The 17,838-nt window shown below is 42.6% G+C and overlaps 1 protein-coding gene across 7 annotated transcripts in view; it reads left to right on the top strand.

Moving 5' to 3' along the window:
* hspg2 (heparan sulfate proteoglycan 2) overlaps positions 1-17,838 on the top strand; it is a 350,599-nt gene that overhangs the window by 233,912 nt on the left and 98,849 nt on the right. For 5 of the 7 annotated variants that reach the window (XR_008725893.1, XM_055659494.1, XM_055659491.1 and 2 more), the window contains exons 45-49: positions 428-481; positions 7,625-7,738; positions 10,140-10,292; positions 15,192-15,337; positions 17,477-17,557. Coding sequence is in view for 6 of the 7 variants with exons in the window: in XM_055659494.1 (XP_055515469.1) it covers positions 428-481; positions 7,625-7,738; positions 10,140-10,292; positions 15,192-15,337; positions 17,477-17,557 (548 nt within the window). In the remaining variant the exon portion in view is untranslated. The remainder of the gene's footprint in view (positions 1-427; positions 482-7,624; positions 7,739-10,139; positions 10,293-15,191; positions 15,338-17,476; positions 17,558-17,838) is intronic. The other 2 variants (XM_055659492.1, XM_055659493.1) reach the window with 2 other exon arrangements.

Genomic DNA, 17,838 nt, shown 5'->3' with positions numbered 1-17,838 from the left:
AATTACTGCATGTGCTTCAGACTGAGAAACTTGGTTATTTTTGGTGCGTTTCATGTAAAGGGCCTGTCCCACTTACGTGATTTTTTTCGGCGACCTGCCGGCTCCCGTTATAGTCACAGCAGGTCGCCGAAAAGTTTCAATATGTTGAAAATCCAGCGGCGACCAGAAAAAGGAACCACTCTTTGGGCGACTGCTCGCGACCATACAGGCGACGTGTTGCGGGGTGACGCCTAAATTTTCGGTGACCGGCTGCGACTATGACGGGCACTGCCGGCAAGTCGCCGAAAAAAATCGCGTAAATGGGACAGGCCATTAAGAGGATTGGTTTCAGATTTTTCATTACCTGTGGAAGAATGGGATTTGTTTGGCCTTGTATGCAGTGGGAAATTACTTACCAGAAATTTAACCTGACTTGTTAAATCCACAGCTTCTTCACAGGTCCATTTTCGCACATTTGAAACACCAGAAGGATACAGACAATGTAAGTCAGCATGGTGTGGTGATGATGATGATCTAGTAATTTATTTTTTCCTGGAATCTTTCTTTCTTGTATACAGATCTCTCTCCAGTAGCCCTTTGAGAGGTTGGTGTGCGTTCTTCAAGAGTTACAGGGTTACTGAGGATTAAGGGGACTCAAATGGGACTAATGCAATTGCTTACCTGGGAACCAGTACAGGCTTGATTGGCTGAATGGACACCTTTTGTGCCAATATTATGATAGGTGAGCTAAATATGGGGAACATTTAAACAGTTAAAGAAAGAGCCCAAAAGGGATCCCACCCTGAAACGTCACCCATCCTTATTCTCCAGAGATGCTGCTTGACCCGCAGAATTATTCCAGCACTTCTGTCTCCAGCAAGTTAGGATCCCACTTGCTACCCCAATTAAATCTCATCTCCAATGCATTTCTTTAAAAAAGGCACATGGAGGCTTTCGTGGTCTTTCACCTGATCGTCAAGTGGACAATTTCCACCTTCTAACACCTCACATCGTCACTAAAGTGGAGATTCTCTGAAGAAGGGTCTCAATCCGAGACGTTACCCATTCCTTCTCTCCAGAGATGCTGCCTGATCCGCTGAGTTACTCCAGCATTTTGTGTCTACTATGTAAACCAGCATCTGCAGTTCCTTCCTACACATTGCTGCTGGACCTATCCATTTTAGGCAGATTTGTCCCGAACCTGATGCAAGACGAATCTCCTCTTTGTCACTGAACCACTGGGAAAGATTTTTCACTCTTCGATTCCACCAAGCTAGGGGATAAAGTATGTGAGTTTAGAAAGAACCAGTCAGCAATTAGCAGCTCTGTTGACCCAGCCCTTATTGTATTTTCAAATGGAGAGCGTACACCAACTTTCGTTCCTGATCACGGATGCTATTGGGATGCTTGATTGGGTTCCAGTGAATTCTCACACATTATGCTGTTGTAGCAATGCATGCAAACAGACGTCTAGACACCCCTCATGTAATTCATTTCTGGGGCATTATTTCTCCAAAGTCTTGTGCATGACCCTGAATCATTCCTATGCCTTCGTATTAGACCAGACAATGGTTCAGCATGCCTATCTCCTACATATCTGACTTTATTCTTAATTGATGGCAATTGTTCATACAATGGTTTTATCTTCTGTGATTGTTTTGGAGAATGTATGTCAAGTTGGTAAGGCCATGGGGTGGGCCATTTTGGATCAAAACTACTGAACCCCATGTTAGTGAGTGGGGTTTATAAGACCAATAAGTAACACCATGAGAGAGCAGGAGGTGAAAGGCAATTTTCAAACTACATTTCATGAACAATAACAAAATTGATTGACCTTTATGTCAGGGAGGCAGGAAGACACCAGCTGATCCTAGTTAGTGCATTCTGACTCTGCCATAGGTGCAGTGGCAGCAGCTGAGTTGGAAATTTCAACACTGAGGCTTTTTGATATTTGCTGGATAAAGGGAGGTCAGGTGAGTGAAGCCTTGGTAACGAGCATTGTGAAAGTGATAGAACTGAGTAAACGTGGAAATGGGCTTCAACGGCAATGGCCCACTCCTAACTCCTGGAAAACACAACAAATATTTTTGGAGCTTGGAAATTAAATATTTAATTGTAATAGACATAGCAGCTTATGTGCAGCACTCCAGTTTGTTTGTCTGTTACTTTAGATGCCACAGTAAATGTAATTAGCTGCGAATGGCTTCATAGTCCATACACCAGCTCAGAATTGGTACGATCTCTCAAGCCTGCTCAAAATATTGTGCAGAATTCTCCAGCTTCAAAGGGATCCTTTAAAGTAAAGATATGATTTTAATAGTTATACAATCAAGGCCTTTTGGTGCTGGTAACAGTTTGGCTGTGGCAGAATTAGGCAGATGTTGAACAAAGAGTTAATGTGTTACTGTGCCACCTTTCACTGCATCCATCAGCATAAATGACAGAAACTGACTTCTCACACCATTGCTATAATATGTCCGAAAGCTGGCTGTCATCCCTGGGGCTGTTGCCAAGATTCTGAATTATCTTAGCTTTACACAGTGATATTGTTTGAGCTCATCTGCTGCCAGGCCAGCACAGTGAGTGCAAACCCAGCTCAGTGGCATTGTTCATAGTGTCAGCCCGCATCAGTGTTGCAGAGGATCTAGCTCATCACTGTGGCACCACTGACATGCCTGGTCACTTCTTCATCCACAGCCACACTGTCATCAACTAATGCTTTGCTTCCTTGTGAAGAGCAAGTGTGGAGAAAGTTGTTGTTTTTTTGTTAATCGTATACAGGGAATGTCCAGATAGCAACATTTCTTCTTAGTTTGCTGATGTTTGTAACAATTTATATTTTCATGAAGGATTTCCCACTTCCGCACTTCCCCAAAAAATCATCAGGGTTTTTAAGGAGGATGTAGGTTGCAGAGAAGTTGTAAATTAATGCAGAGGTTCAAACTGTATTAATATTCCTGTACCAACTGGATTATTTTCAGTGACAGAAGTGGAAATCTTAATTCCAAAGGTAAATGTTGGAATTCAGAAAGCTTAACCTTTGAAATTCCCTGATAATTAAAGGTGACTGTTGTGTTCAACTGCATGTACAACTGGGCATTAGGTTGATGCTGGTAACCTTTGATCAGAGTGGAACCGCAGTGCTTACAGGAGTGAAGTCCTGCAGTTATTCACATTGCAGAGTTTACCCATCAGTAATGGACCATGTCAATCTAGTTCATTTATTGTTTCCACAAGTGGGGGAGTCTCGAATGAAGATGCAAAGTTAAAACTTTAAGATGCAATCATTTAAATCTGAGGTGCTCAGGACCAATATCTCACAGAATGTTGTGATTCTCTGGAATTCTTGTGCCCAGAGGCTGAACAATTGGGGATATTTAAAGAAGTAGATTCAATGTTTAAAGATGGAGGATTTACGTGCTGTGGGGAACAGGCACGGATGAGCCATGGGGCAGATCAGCCATGATCGCGTGGGTGGCGGGCTAGACTTGAGGGACTGAATGGCCTCCTCCCACTCTTAGTTTTTTTAATTTGTAATTTTGGCCTATCCAATATTCTTTCTTTGAGTTTTATTTGTGGTGGTATGTTACATTGTTGATGAATAGTTCAGTAAATTGAGTGATTATTCAACACAGTTCAAATGGTGTCAACTTAATTAAACAAACATCAATTTATGCTTAAGGTAGACAAAAATGCTGGAGAATCTCAGCGGGTGCAGCAGCATCTATGGAGCGATAGATGCTGTCGCACCCGCTGAGTTTCTCCAGTATTTTTGTCTACCTTCGATTTTCCAGCATCTGCAGTTCCTTCTTGAACAATTTATGCTTAATGCTTTTAACAGGATGTCACCTGGATTCCATCTTCTGACATGGGGCACTTTATCCAGGGTTGGTACAAGGTAGCTGTTACAAGGGCTATGGGGAAACTGCTGAAAAAAGAGCAAATTAATTGTTGCTTCACCTGGACGTTCTGTTGGGATCTGTGGATATTGGGGAAGAAAGAGATGAAAGGACAGGTTTAATAAAAATACACCAAGTGCTGAAGCAACTCAGGGGGTCAGGCAGCATCTTTGGAGAACCTGAATAGGCACGTTTTGGGCTAGGACCCTTCTTCAGACTGGAAGAAAGCCGGAAGAGAGGTGGGGATGAGAGGAAGCTTGACAAGTGATAGGATACAGGTGAGGGATGGTTTAATTGGCAGATGTTTGATCAAAGACCAGGATGAAAAGACAAAATGTAATGAAATAAGAAGCCAAGACGTGTGAAGCCAGGTGAAGGAATGTAAGTGGAAGGGGAAAGGGATGAATGGATGCACATCCAGGTAGGACACATGGAAGAGAAGGGGGAACAGGAGGGATGGAAGGGTACTGTTTGTAGGTTAGTTACCTAAACATGGAAAGTTCAATGTTCATAGCATTGGGTTGTATGTTCAATCTCCTGGTACCCAAGTGGAATACGAGCTGCTATTAGGACAGGTGTTGCATTTCCTGGGGTTGCATAGGAATCTCCTATTAAGAGAGAATGATTAGTGAGGATGACAGAGTGGATCAGGGAGTTGTAAAGGCAACGCTTCCTTTGGGGACATGCAACTCGTGGTGAATATCATTGAAATGAGCCAAAATTGCTGAGGTAAACAATTGAATTGGAGTTAATGGGATGAAGGTACGGGTCGGGGGAATTCTGTCCTTGCCATATCCAGGAGGAGGAGAAGGGGTAAGAGGAGAGCTGTGGGAAATGGACGAGAAGGAGTTAAGTGCTCTATCAAATGGACGTCACCTTTCTATCGGTCATGTCATGCCCTGCCATAGAATATAGTAGAGAAAGTGATGATTCAGGAAGAAGGAAGCACCAGTGTGGAAATTGACACCATCAAGAAAATGTGATAAATTTAACGAGTGGGAGAATGGAAGGGGGTCTGAGCAGGAGGCAGGGTGGAAGTATGTTTGGATACCAGTAGGTTTAAGCTTTAAAGGATGCTTGGCATTAACCAACCCTTGTGATGGTGAAGCAGACAGAATGTAAAAAATGTACGGCAGATACTGGATTTGGTTTATACCACAGATGGATACAAAATGCTGGAATAATTCACCGTGTTATTCAACATACATTACCTCCAGAAGTGCTGCCAGGCAGTTGTACAGTTGCATGGTGGTGGAATTTGGGTCTGTAATACAAGATCGACTCAGCAACTTAAATCATTAACCCGTTGGTGACTTGGTAATTGTATTTCTATAATTTCAGTATCAATTTCAGTTCTCAACTTTAAATCTAGTGAGATCTATTTGTTGAAAACATTCCCAGAGTTTATGTTTCTCAAACAGGTATGCTTGTATCTATAATGATCCAAAACACAGAATAAAACCTCCTTAAAACAAGATTACCTTGATGTTTGAAAATCGCCTGGATCTGGATCTGGCCTTCATATGGGATTCAGAATGTTTTAGTTTCAATCAACTGGGCCAAAGCAAGTGAATTGTTCAAGGATGAAGTCAATGTTTATTCGAGTCTGCAGACCATGGAGCAGACATGGGTAAATGTTGAGCAGGACTGTTTTGTTCTGATTAACAGACTGGCAAAGCTTGAAAAAAGGAAGGCCTCCTTTCCGGAAACTGCAAGACTAAAAATGGGATGACTTAACTCTGAGCATCATAAAGTACAGCGCAGCACCCTTTTGGCCCACCATGTCCATGCTTCAGCTTCATATTCTTCTATGCCTTGCCTGTTCAAATGCCAGATGACAAAATTTAGTGATTGCATCCAATGTAATTATCTCCTCTGCTAGCTGGTAGATCAACCAGTTTCTGTATAAAACATCTTTCCCCGTCAGATCTCCTTTAAAGCTCATTCCTCTCACCCAGAAACTTATGCCCTCTTATTTTTGGCATTCTGACAATCTATGCTATCTCCGCCTCTGACATGTTTATATCTCTTGGCCTCCCTCACTCTCAGCAATACATTCCCAAGCCTATCCAAATGTCTGCACAGTTTAGTTCTACAATACAGGTAAAATCCCGATGAATCTCCTCTGCACCCTCTCTAGTACAACCACATCTGGTGACCAGAGCTGCCCACTGTACTCCACAGTCCAACCACAATGTCCTGTATAGTTGCAACATAACATCCCAACGTTTATATTATTTGCCCTGATGTGTGAATGCAAGCCACATATTTATTTCTTCACTGCCCTATCCACCTATGTTGCCACTTTCAGACCACTGTGGACTTGAACCCACAAGGTTCCTCTTTCATCAGCTTTTCTTGGTACCCTTTGTACTTTTCTTGGATCATTTATTGTGTATGTCCTACCATTATTTGACTTGCCAAAATGCTTGCACTTGTCAGGATTAAATTCTATCTGACGACACTCCATCCAACTTTCCATCTCATCTATCTCCTGCTGCATCCGTACCTAACCTTGTTCACTGAGAAGACCCTACACTACCTGGAGAGTCGTTTCCATGATAATAAAAAAACGTTTGCAACAATAAAATTAAGGAACTGCGTTACATTCCCTTGGTTATTGCCAGTATTACATAATTTCTTCCAGAATTGATAACAGGCCTTATTTATTTAAATAAAATAAAATAAACAAATTGTTGCCAATCTTTCCCTAAATAAACTAATGTGAGGAGATGGGGAGCATGATTGCGATCCAGCCAATACTCCGACTCCCTACCTGTGGAGCCATTAATTTGGTATATTTTGGAATCCGTGCATGTTTATATTAACTTTATTTCTCCAGGGAAAGAAACAAAACCCTCAGTGCCGATCTCAGTCCAAGAATCAGAAATCTATATAATGTGGTGGGCCACAAACAATTTAGTTGAATTTATTATGTAATAGATAAACTGTTAGCTGTTCTTAGCTGAGGAATCTGTGGATCCAATCATAATAAATGAGCCTTAATTAGTCTTAATTTGCTGAATTCATAGTCATGGAGGCATACTGCACAGAAACAGGCCTTTCGGCACAAACTTGCCCATGCCGAACACGGTAGCCCTTCTACACTAGTCCCACCTGCCTGCTTTTGGCCCATATCCCCAAGAAGCCAGTAAGTTCAATCTCCTGGTATGAGTTTACGGTGTGGCTGGAAGGATGCAAGAAATGGGGTCACTCGATACATTCAAAAGTGAACTGGATAGGGACCCGAGGAATGAATATCTGCGACCTAAGAGGCAAGAGCAGGGAACTAGGGATTTGGATTGTTCTACAGAGAGCTAGCATGGACTTGAAGCACTGAATGGCCTCATTCTGTGTTATGATTGTATACCTCAACATTGTTGTGGATCATTTTATTAAAAATGTGTGCCCACCATGAGCTAAACCGATTGTGTGCAGATGATGGGGTTTATTCAGTACGCCTGAAGTCCACATTTTTTTTTACTGCTTCACACTTCTCCTCTCTACTGCCTGGCTAATAATGCCAGGATTAGAAAAAGGTGCCATGTTTTTGGACTGGTCTTCCACCAAACCATTTAGCCTTATGTTGTTTAAAGAATATTTAACGAATCTTCCTGATTTATCAGCCATTCGCTGTCTAGCCATCAGAATGTTGGAGGAGAACCAAACAACCAAACGTCCTTGAAGAATTATTATTATTATTAAAGTACTTAAGTGGAATAAAATTGTGTTTTACCTTGCCTTAGCATCAGCGCCTGTAGCCACTATCGAGCCTCAAATCCTTACAGTCAAACGGGGGCAGACGGCTGAATTCCGATGCACAGCGACTGGAAATCCTCCTCCAACCTTGGAATGGTTTGGTATGTTATTCCATTAGTATTGCATTGTTCTTTATGTGCAGTGAAGTGACATTTTTATTGCTGAAGACTTTTCATGCCTTTCACCATGCCTTTCTTAACATCACAAATCACAAACAAAAATGTAGGGGTGGCATGGTGGCGCAGCAGTAGAGTTGATGCCTGACTGCACTTTCAATGCCAGAGACCCGAGATCGATCCCGACTACGGGTGCTGTCTGTACGGAGTTTGTACACTCTCCCCGTGACCGAGTAGGTTTTCTCTGAGATCTTTTGTTATCCCCCCACACTCCAAACATATAAATTGCCCCTAGTGTGTCGGGATCGCTGTTTGGCGCAGACACGGTGGGCCAAAGGGTCTGTTTCCACACTGTATCTCTAAACTAAACTAAACACCGCTCAGAACAGTTTGGTAATAGTAATATGTATGCATGTGAACTAAATTTAGGGGAATATTGAGCCAAACGGGTTCAAATTTAAGACTAGCTCCTTGTGCAGAAATGGAAATGACAAAAATACTCAGAGTAGTCGGAGAGAGGCAGTGAGATTCCTCACATTGCACCAGAAGGTTCTTTAGGCTGGTTTGTCCTTCGAATCCCTGAAGAATGGAAGTGGGGGAAAAAAAACATTTATGTTTGAGTAGGATGCTGATGTGCAAGAAAACACTGAGAGTCTCCTAATATAACACCCACCCTAGGTTGCCCAGTTCTCGTGGAGAATGTGCAGCTTAGTCTCACACATAGAGGTTATCATTATTTAGCTGAAATTGGACCAATCATCAAAGCATTCTCCAGTAATTTATACCACAATTGTCCTCCCTAAACTGCAGAGAGATAAAATAAAACAAGTTCTCATTTAAATACAAAGGATTAGACGCAGCGGTTTTCTCGTCATATTTAAGAATGGTGAAAGGCTTGGATGGAGCGGATGAGGAGAGGATGTTTCCACTAGTGGGAGAGTCTAGGACTAGAGGTCACAGCCTTAGAAATTAAGGACGTTCTTTTAGGAAGGACATGAGGAGGAATTTCTTTAGTCAGAGGATGGTAAATCTATGGAATGCTTTGCCACAGAAGGCTGTGGAGGCAAAGTCAGTGGATATATTTAAGGCAGAGATAGATAGATTCTTGATTAGTACAGATGTCACAGGTTATAGGGAGAAAGAAGGAGAAAGGGGTTAGGAGGGAGAGATAGATCAGCCATGATTGTATGGCAGAGTAGACTTGATGGGCCGAATGGTTTGATTCTACTCGTATAACTTATGACCTTGTGATTTAAACGAAAAGGTTTCAGACCATTCCCTGATCACAGACAAAGGACGATTTACAATGCAGCTGCCATTCAAGTGCCCCAAATACTGCTGGCTCAGACAAGCGCACAAGATGAGACATGTTTTGGAATTTTGAATGAAAGGGTACAAGGATTCCAAAAGTAACTTCCACAGAAGCCTGTGCAACCATGTCCAAGGGGTTCATGCAAATCCAAACAGTGTTCTTGGACGGGCACTTAACCTGCCCTACTGGTAGAGTATTTAACTGAATTGAAGATTGAATGCCAGAAGTTGAAGGTTATTACAGAACATCAACTAGTAGTTCTGATTACTTGAAATATCAAGTGTAGAGTCTACTTTGACCCTCGTTCTTGCAAGACAGAGTGCAAATTACCTGCTATCGCCACTTTTTCTGTTTGCCTTTTTGAATGCTGAATTGTAAGCTGGCATTTTTGCAAATAGCTGCTAACATGTGCAAGCGGGTGTCTGATCGCAATGAGATTGAGGGAATGGATTGCTCTTTTGGTTTTTTGAATCCGCCTCGAATAAAATAAACTATTTTTCAGTTATAAATCCATTTTATTCACATTCTGAATTGCAACTTCACAGCAGTTGAGGATACATAATATCTCCACCAGGGTGGGGGGTTGGGAACGATAAAGTGTGGTTATTCTGTGATAATATTCATAGTAAAATAATGGCTCGAAATATTAATCTGTTTCCACATTTGAAGTGCAAATAATTACCTGGGGTGACCATTAAAAGTGTATAGCATGATTATTAACTGATGGACAGAGAATACACCCGTCGTTTCCCAGCTCCAGTGACCTGAATTTGTTTCTGACCTCTGGCGCTATCTCCGTGGAGTTTGCATGTTCTTCCGCGTTGTTTCCTCTGGGTGCTTCCAAAGATTCTCTGGTTGTCAGGTTGATTGTCCACTGAGCGCGGGTGGCTGGCAGGACAATCGAGAGACCCTGTGCGACAGAGTAGGTTACAGGGAATGAAGTAAGGGAATGGGATGATGCCGAGATCTAACAAGTACACTCGTTGGGATAACTGGTTTCCTTCTTCTTTGCAAAAAGATCTGGAATTATGCAAATTGTGATATTTACATCGGGTTTTCTTCTCCATCTTTCAGGGGGCCAAGGCAATATTATTTCACCAAACGCAGTGATTCAGGATGGGCTTCTCCGCTTTGTCGCTACGGAGCATTCCGATGAAGCAGAGTATTCTTGCAAAGCATCAAACAGTGCTGGACACAACATTGCCACAACAGTTCTCTACGTGCAAAGTAAGAGTGGTCTCAAGCTGTAATCATGTTACATAGTTTCCCAAAAAATGTGCAATCATGCAACTGGTTAATGAGTTTGGATAGGCTCCTTTCAGCAACAAAGGAGGCACCTGCCCCGTGTTTAAACCTATGTTGAGTTAGATGATCACTGCATCCTGAGACCTGTATTTGATTATCCATGAGCCAGAGAGGAGAAAAATTGGACCAGATCCAGGCACACGCACAGTCCAAAATCTTGGGCCAGGTGTAGAGACCAAGATAAAGGGAATAAGCTTGAACAGATACAAGGAACACCTAAATTCAATAGGGATTTGGAGATAGACCCAAAATGCTGAAGTAACTCAGGGGGGCTCTCCCTTGATTCAGGAATGCCACAGATTGCAAAATGTTTAACATTGTTTGGCTTACAAATGGTCCCAGGTTCTAACAACTCAGTCAAGGGAATGTTGCACAGTGGACAAGTCTTGTCTCCATACTGTGGGCACAATGGAAATATTTGACAAGGATAGTTGGTATCTGAAATGATCTGTCAGAGGAGGTGGTGGAGGCAGGAAGAGTAACAACATTGAGCGAGGCATAACGGTCGGGATATGGAGTAATGCAGGCAAGTGGGATGAGAATAGGTAGGCACGATTGTTGGCACAGACTCAGTGGGCCAAATGTCCTGTTTCAGTGCTGTACAATGCTGTGTTCCTATTAATTCACTCTTTCAATTCACAAAGTACAACTGACAATGGTGGTAGACACAGAAGGGTCTCGAACCAAAACGTCACCCATTCCTTTCCCAGAGATGCTGCCTGAGTTACTCCAGCATTTTGTGCCTACCTTCGATTTAAACCATTCCTTTCCTACTGAAATTGGCGGACTGTACTCAGTGCATCAGCCACATTATCAGCATCTTGTGTAAAGTTGAAAGGTCAAAGTAGTTGGAATCACAGCACAGAGTTATGCCCCTGTCCCACTTAGGAAACCTGAATGGAAACCTCTGGAGACTGCGCCCCACCTAAGTTTTCCGCGCGGTTCCCAGAGGTTGCCGGAGGTTGTAGGTAGTGGAAGCAGATAGGGAGGCTGACAAAAACTTCCGGGAACCGCACAGAAACCTTGGGTGGGGCACAAAGTCTCCAGGGGTTTCCGCTCAGGTTTCCTAAGTGGGGCAGGGGCATCAGAGATCAAAACTTGAAGGTAAAATCAGGCTGTGGAGGCCAAACCAGTGGATGTTTTTACAGCAGAGATAGGCAAATTCTTGATTAGAATGGATGTCTAGGGTTATGGGGAAAAGGCAGGAAGATGGGATTAGGAGGCAATCAGCCATGATTGAACAGCGGAATGGACTTGATGAGCTGAATGGCCTAACTCTACTCCTATAACTTGTGAAGTTGTGACTGGTTGTAGTTTTGGGGGGGGAGGACAAAGTCTGGCAAGTGATTGATGGATACAGTGGTGAGGTGAGGTACAGGTGAGAGAGAATAAACACTCAGGATGATGGGCATGGAGCCAATTAAGCAAAATGTAGATTTAGGATAAGAGGTAAAATATTCTCATACAGAGGGTGGTGCAAAAATGGAAGGAGCTCAAGACAAAGTGGTGGAGATGGGTACAGTTATGAAGTCCCTTGGACAGCTACCATGGATAGGAAAGATTTGGATGGATGTAGATCAAAAAACGGGCATTGACACATTTCCCTACTGAGCAAACTAAAAATATGACCACTATCACTGCCATAAAATAGTGTTGCCGACCTGCTTTCGCTGGGCCCGTAGATAACAAGGCCCGTGGAATTACGGTTAATATCTTCACTGGTTAGAAGTCTCATTGCTTTTGCGGAAACATTCTTGTGTAATCAGGCAGAGTAATACTCGACTGGGGATTAGACGTCTGCCTCGGACTGGTGAGCTGTGTCAGGCCGATTGTTAAGGGTCTGTGTGTTGTTGATCTTCTGGGCTGATTGGCATAATGCAGACAAATCAAGCAACCTAAACTGTCTGCATTCCTTCTTCCTGACAATTGGCCGAGCCCAACTTTTGTGTTGCTGAAGCAACAGCCTATGGCTTGGTTTGTAATATCCTAATTGAAATAAATCACCAGCTGCCAGTCAGTTAAAAGCTTTAATTTGCCCCAACTCTCAATGCCCCCTAAGTTTTGTAGAGACTGTTTCTTACTTGTTCTGCTTCACCCAGAGATGTTTGTTGTGCTCTCAGTATAGTTATCCAACTAAATTAAGCTGAGCATTAGTTTCCCTATATCATTCCAAAAATGACATGCTGATATAGAAATAAAATGCTGGAATAACTCAGCGGGGCAGGCAGCATCTTTGGATAGAAGGAATGGGTGATGTTTTGGGTTGAGTCTCGAGACTTAGTCTGAAGAAGGATCTCAACCCAAAACGTCACCTATTCCTTCTATCCAGAGATGCTGCCTGTCTCGCTGAGTTACTCCGACATTTTGTGTCTATCTTTGGTGTAAACCAGCATCTGCAGTTTCTTCCTACACATGCTGATGTAGATATTGGGTGTGACATCTTAACTGATACCAAAATATCCAGTTCAGGAAGATACACTTGCATTAGGATCCAGAGGAACATGTCAGAATCACTTCAATATGTTCAAATTGATTAACATTTACAAACCTATTCTGAAGGCAATTGTTTATTTGCAAGTATCCTCGACCTTTATTCAACCTCATCTCTTAACCCACCAACCTATGCACAGAGATTAAAATTTCCTCAGGACCATATTGGGAAGAATAACAGAAACATCTTTATATTCAGTTATTCGGCCTCTGCATACTATAGGGCTTTACCCGGAGGTTGTGTTCACTTTAAATCATATTTTTTTAGGACTGAAGAGAACAAATGGTGCATTTCTTGTAATGTGTTTACATTATATTGCACTTTAAAAACATATTTGCGTGAATGGTCACTCGTTGTCCAGATTATTAACCTTGCCATGTGTATATTCCCTGCTCCTTCCTCTATTCCTGCTATCATTCATCGCTCTCTCTGAAAGAATTCGTTCAGCTATTTTAGCTGTATTTGGTGGATGATGAATCTGGGCAAATTAATGGTATTTCAGAGAGGCTCAGGATTATCAGAGACTCGTTCAGTACTAGGCAATACACCAGGTTGGTCCAACCTCTTGTAACTCATACCCTCCAATCCTAGGCATTGAGGGAAGTTAGTGTTAAAACATCCGGGTAAACATCTTCTGCACCTGCGCATGTTGTTCCATTGTTTTAAAAAGGGTTCTAAGAGTCTCCAAAAGCCTGTTGTACATCATTAATGGAAAAGTAATTTATATAAGCCTGGATAAACCAGATGGAACACACAATACTCCTGGAAGGTCATGTTTGACTAATTTTTTTTTTTGAAGAGTTATAGGGAATGAGAAATTGAAATGGAAAAAGTGACAACAATAGATTTGTGGTGTTACTTATGAAGCAAGATGGATTCAAATGACAAATGGTGGATGGCTGTTTAAAATTAGGATTGGTGTTGGGTGTTGTTGATCAGTATGAGATGTGGATTGGATAGAAGTATGCAGATTAATTGTTGTGAATGATGAAGAGAGACAAAAATTTATCCATTTGAATAATGGGCTGAAAGATCAGAGCTGCCATGGGGTATTGCATTTGTGGACATGGTAAATGGTTGAAGAACTTGTGAACAGAGGGGGGGAATAACCGTGAAGTCTTAATGGAGACACATAAGAGGGAAAGCAGTATGCTAGCCTTTATAAATCCCTGGCCTCCTGGGAATTAAAATTGTACAGGCATTGGTCTGGAGTAGGCATTTTGGTCGCCCATCTAGGTGGATGTCAACAAAATAGAGAGAGTACAGAGGAGATTTTGGGTGCTGGACCTAAGTTACAGAGAAAGGTTTTTTTACTCGAGGAACTCAAATATAGGGCATGATTGTAAAAAACGATGTTTTGGGTCTGGACCCTTTTTTACTCGAGGAACTCAAATATAGGGCATGATTGTAAAAAAAAACTAGAAAAGTAGTCATGGGAAAGTTATCTTGTCTAAAATCAAATGGCCAGAAGAAGGAGGTAAAGAAGGAAAAGGAATTGAGTTCCTTCAATGTCTTCTTTGCAAACACACAGGGGAGAATCTGCTGATGAGAAACAAAATACTGCAGATACTGAGAAACTGAAATAAAAATAGAGAATGCTGGAAACATTCATCAGGTCAGGCAGCATCTGAGGAATGAAAAACGGTCACCATTTCAAATCAAGATCCTTCATCAGAACTGGGGAAAAGATAAACAATTTTGCGTGGCAGGTGGGGGAGGGATGGATCGAACAAAGAGATTATCTCTTATAGGAGGAGACCTAATGATTTAATTTGGCAGATAAATATCAGTTAAAATCAGATTAAGCTTCAATGTCTGTATAACATTATGCTAATGGTTCAGCTGTGGGACATGCCCAGGAGGCCACTCTCTATGGAAAACTAATGACTGAGCCAAAATACTGGCAAGTAGAAATGGCCAATTTTGAAGCGAAGAGAAAGAGGAGCAAATGTATCTAATGTTGGAGAGTTTGTCCGGTCCATGTTCTATGAAAACGCTGTTACATGTAACATGGAGAAAGTTACAAATGTGTCATCAGATACCAGAAGCTACGTCACTGTCCAACTGACCACCCCCAGCTGTTACACGATCACACATCTGTTTGTACAATTGACTGCATTGAAGTAAAGGAGAGCCATCAAACACATCAATTTTCTTCCCTTTAAAAATATATCTGTGTTCGAAGAGTTTAAGTCACTGAATAATAGTTGCTTGAATAAACTCTCAACTTCTGTTTTAAGCCACATAATTACATAGATGCTGACCTAGACTCAATAACTATGTGTTGCTGTTTTGGTTTTAAGTTCCCTGTCTCCCATTTGCCTGTGTAGGTGGCGGTAACCTGCCTCGTGTACAGGTCAGCCCGCAACGGATAGAGGTTCCAGAGGGCGACACGGTGAGGTTGTACTGTCGGGCAGGAGGACATCCTACGCCAACACTCACGTGGAAGAAACGGGGAGGAGAACTACCGCCCCAGGTACCACTCACTTCTGAAGAAAGTTAATTGTTTTGTCATGAGGCAACAAATGATTCAGTGTCTTTGTTTAGTTGAGAGTATTTTGGCTGGTTTTTCATTAAGATAACAATTAATTTTGCGACTCGTCGTGAAGGACGGACGTTACTCCCCGCAACCGCGGTCGCTGTCTCCCCGCTAATCAACCAACCCATCATCTCCAACTGTTGGTCGTTGATGAAGTTCTACCAAGACACATCACACATTGCTCCAGTAATTTGTAGATTGGTGGTAAATAATGACACATTGAAATGAAGGGTGGTTTTCTTGTGCCAAAAGTATTATGGCAGAGATTACTGAATTAACAAAAGACCGTTGTCTTTTCACTGCATAATGGTGACACCAGATGACACTTAAAAAATATATATTTCTGATCATTCTTATGATGTGACTATCTCTGGGTAGACTGATTGTCCATTTCTTGCCCCCTTGACAATTCAACTGAGTGTTTTTCCAGGAGTACCCTTTACCAAGAGTAGTCAAAAGGCCACTATGTTTGGTGTCGGGCGATCCAGGCTCGAGCTCCAACCTAGACAGTTTAATAGTAAGCAATGCCGCAGAGATCCTTGTGCACATGATGCAGTCTAGAGTGGAGGACTCCTGAGGACTTTAGTTATTGAAATGGCAATTCAGTCTGGGAACTAAAGTTTGAAGGTGGTCTGTGCACCCTGGATTTTACAATAATCTAATGTTCTTTTTGATAATTCTAACCGTTCGAAATGTCTTGTCCAGAACTTTGGAAGGTGGGAATTAATATAAAATTATGAGCAAAATACAAAGTACTGGACGAACTCAGCAGGTCCGACAGCGTTTGGGGAGAATCGACAAGCCTACTATAGCATTAGATTTAGTTTGCTTCACAAACAGTAAAATATCCATAAATGTCTCAATCATTGCAGCTAATGATAAGGTCGACCTTCATGGTTTTTTGATGCATTTCTTAATACACAGACAAATGTATAAGAACCATTGAGGAGATCCTGAGTTCAGGCACTATTTCAGCAAAATCCCAGGTGCACAGCCGATGAAATTCTCTCAGTTAAAGATAATGGGTGTAGTTTTGAAGAACAAGAGGTGAGCAATACAGTGGCACAGCGGAAGAGTTGCTGCCTTACAGCGGCAGGGACCCGGGTTTTATTTTGACCAGGGGTGCTTCTACCTTCTGTGGCAGATAATCCCAGAGATTCACCACTCTCTGTGTGAAAAATGTTTTCCTCATCTCGGTCCTAAAAGACTTCCCCCTTATCCTTAGGCATCTCCATCTGTTGAAAGCTGCAGAATGCCCACAAGACCCATTGAATTGCATTTCAATGCATTGGGGATGATTCACTGTGTATTGGAAGATTTTTGTTCCCTCTCTCTCAACCTGTCTTTGGTCCATGGACACTGATATCTCCCAGAAATATTCCCAGGTGGCAGTTTGCACTTCTGTCAGCGTCAGTGAGTGAAGGGAATGATATTGATAGTCTGAACCACCTCCACCATCAACAAGTGACCATAGGACCACTTTCTGGATGACGAACAAACGAGGGACCTTGGTCCATGTGTAGACTCCCAGCCCAGTCTGATATCCTCTCAGTATCCTGCCCATTGTCGGGTGTTTCAGCTTGGACAATCTGCACAGCCAGGGACCTAGAACCTTTCTCTTAAACATTAAACTGCAAAGTGTATTCACCCTCTAGAAGCAGTGGTTATAACTGCACAGGGTGTGGAATGAACGCCTCCAGGGTAACGGCAAGCTTCTCATTTAGGACATGAGCTGTCGGGTCTGACCGGTTTACACACTTGAATGCCAGCTGTTTCTCTGTCTTTTAAACCGCTTATGAAATCAAGGTTTAAGAAAGTAATTGAGGGGTTTGAGCTGTGGTTACTACCATGGTGCTATACAAGGGGATCATTTGGGAAACAGGAAAGGAATGTGGCTTTTACAAATCTGAAGATGGAAGTGGGAGGCATCAGTATGGGAGATTACGGATCAATTATCTCGGCTGCCAACATGGCATTAATAACGCAATAACCCTTCACCATTGGTGCGTTGTTGCATCTGATCTGAGATATCTGTTTGCACTTTTTTTCCCCCTCTCCTCTTTCCTCTCTGTCCAGGCTGTCTCCTTATTTGGTTTCCTTCCAATGGAAACTGTTGGCAGTGCTAAGAATTTGGAGAGGCGCATCCAAGAGTTACAGGTAGCTGCCCGGGTCTGGGCGTCAGAACTTGCTCTGCGACTACTAACCCGAGAGCTTTCAGGCCATTCCACCACAGACAGGTGTGCAGTATTGCCAGGGCAGCAGCAGTATCGGGGGTCTGGGGCAGTGCAGATGTGCATCACCATGTCCAGGCCAGTTATGGACATGCAACATTGATTGATGGCAGGAGATGTGCAGCAAAGTCCAGGGTAGGTGCAGATGTTGAGGAGCAGATGTGCAGGAGCAGATGTGCCGCAGCAGATGTGCAGCAAGCGGCAAGA

This window comes from Leucoraja erinacea, chromosome 30, assembly GCF_028641065.1.
Source record: "Leucoraja erinacea ecotype New England chromosome 30, Leri_hhj_1, whole genome shotgun sequence".
In the NCBI taxonomy this organism is placed as follows: domain Eukaryota; kingdom Metazoa; phylum Chordata; class Chondrichthyes; order Rajiformes; family Rajidae; genus Leucoraja; species Leucoraja erinaceus.
Note: the sequence above shows the minus strand (reverse complement) of the source record. Positions and strands in the feature narration are given on the sequence as shown.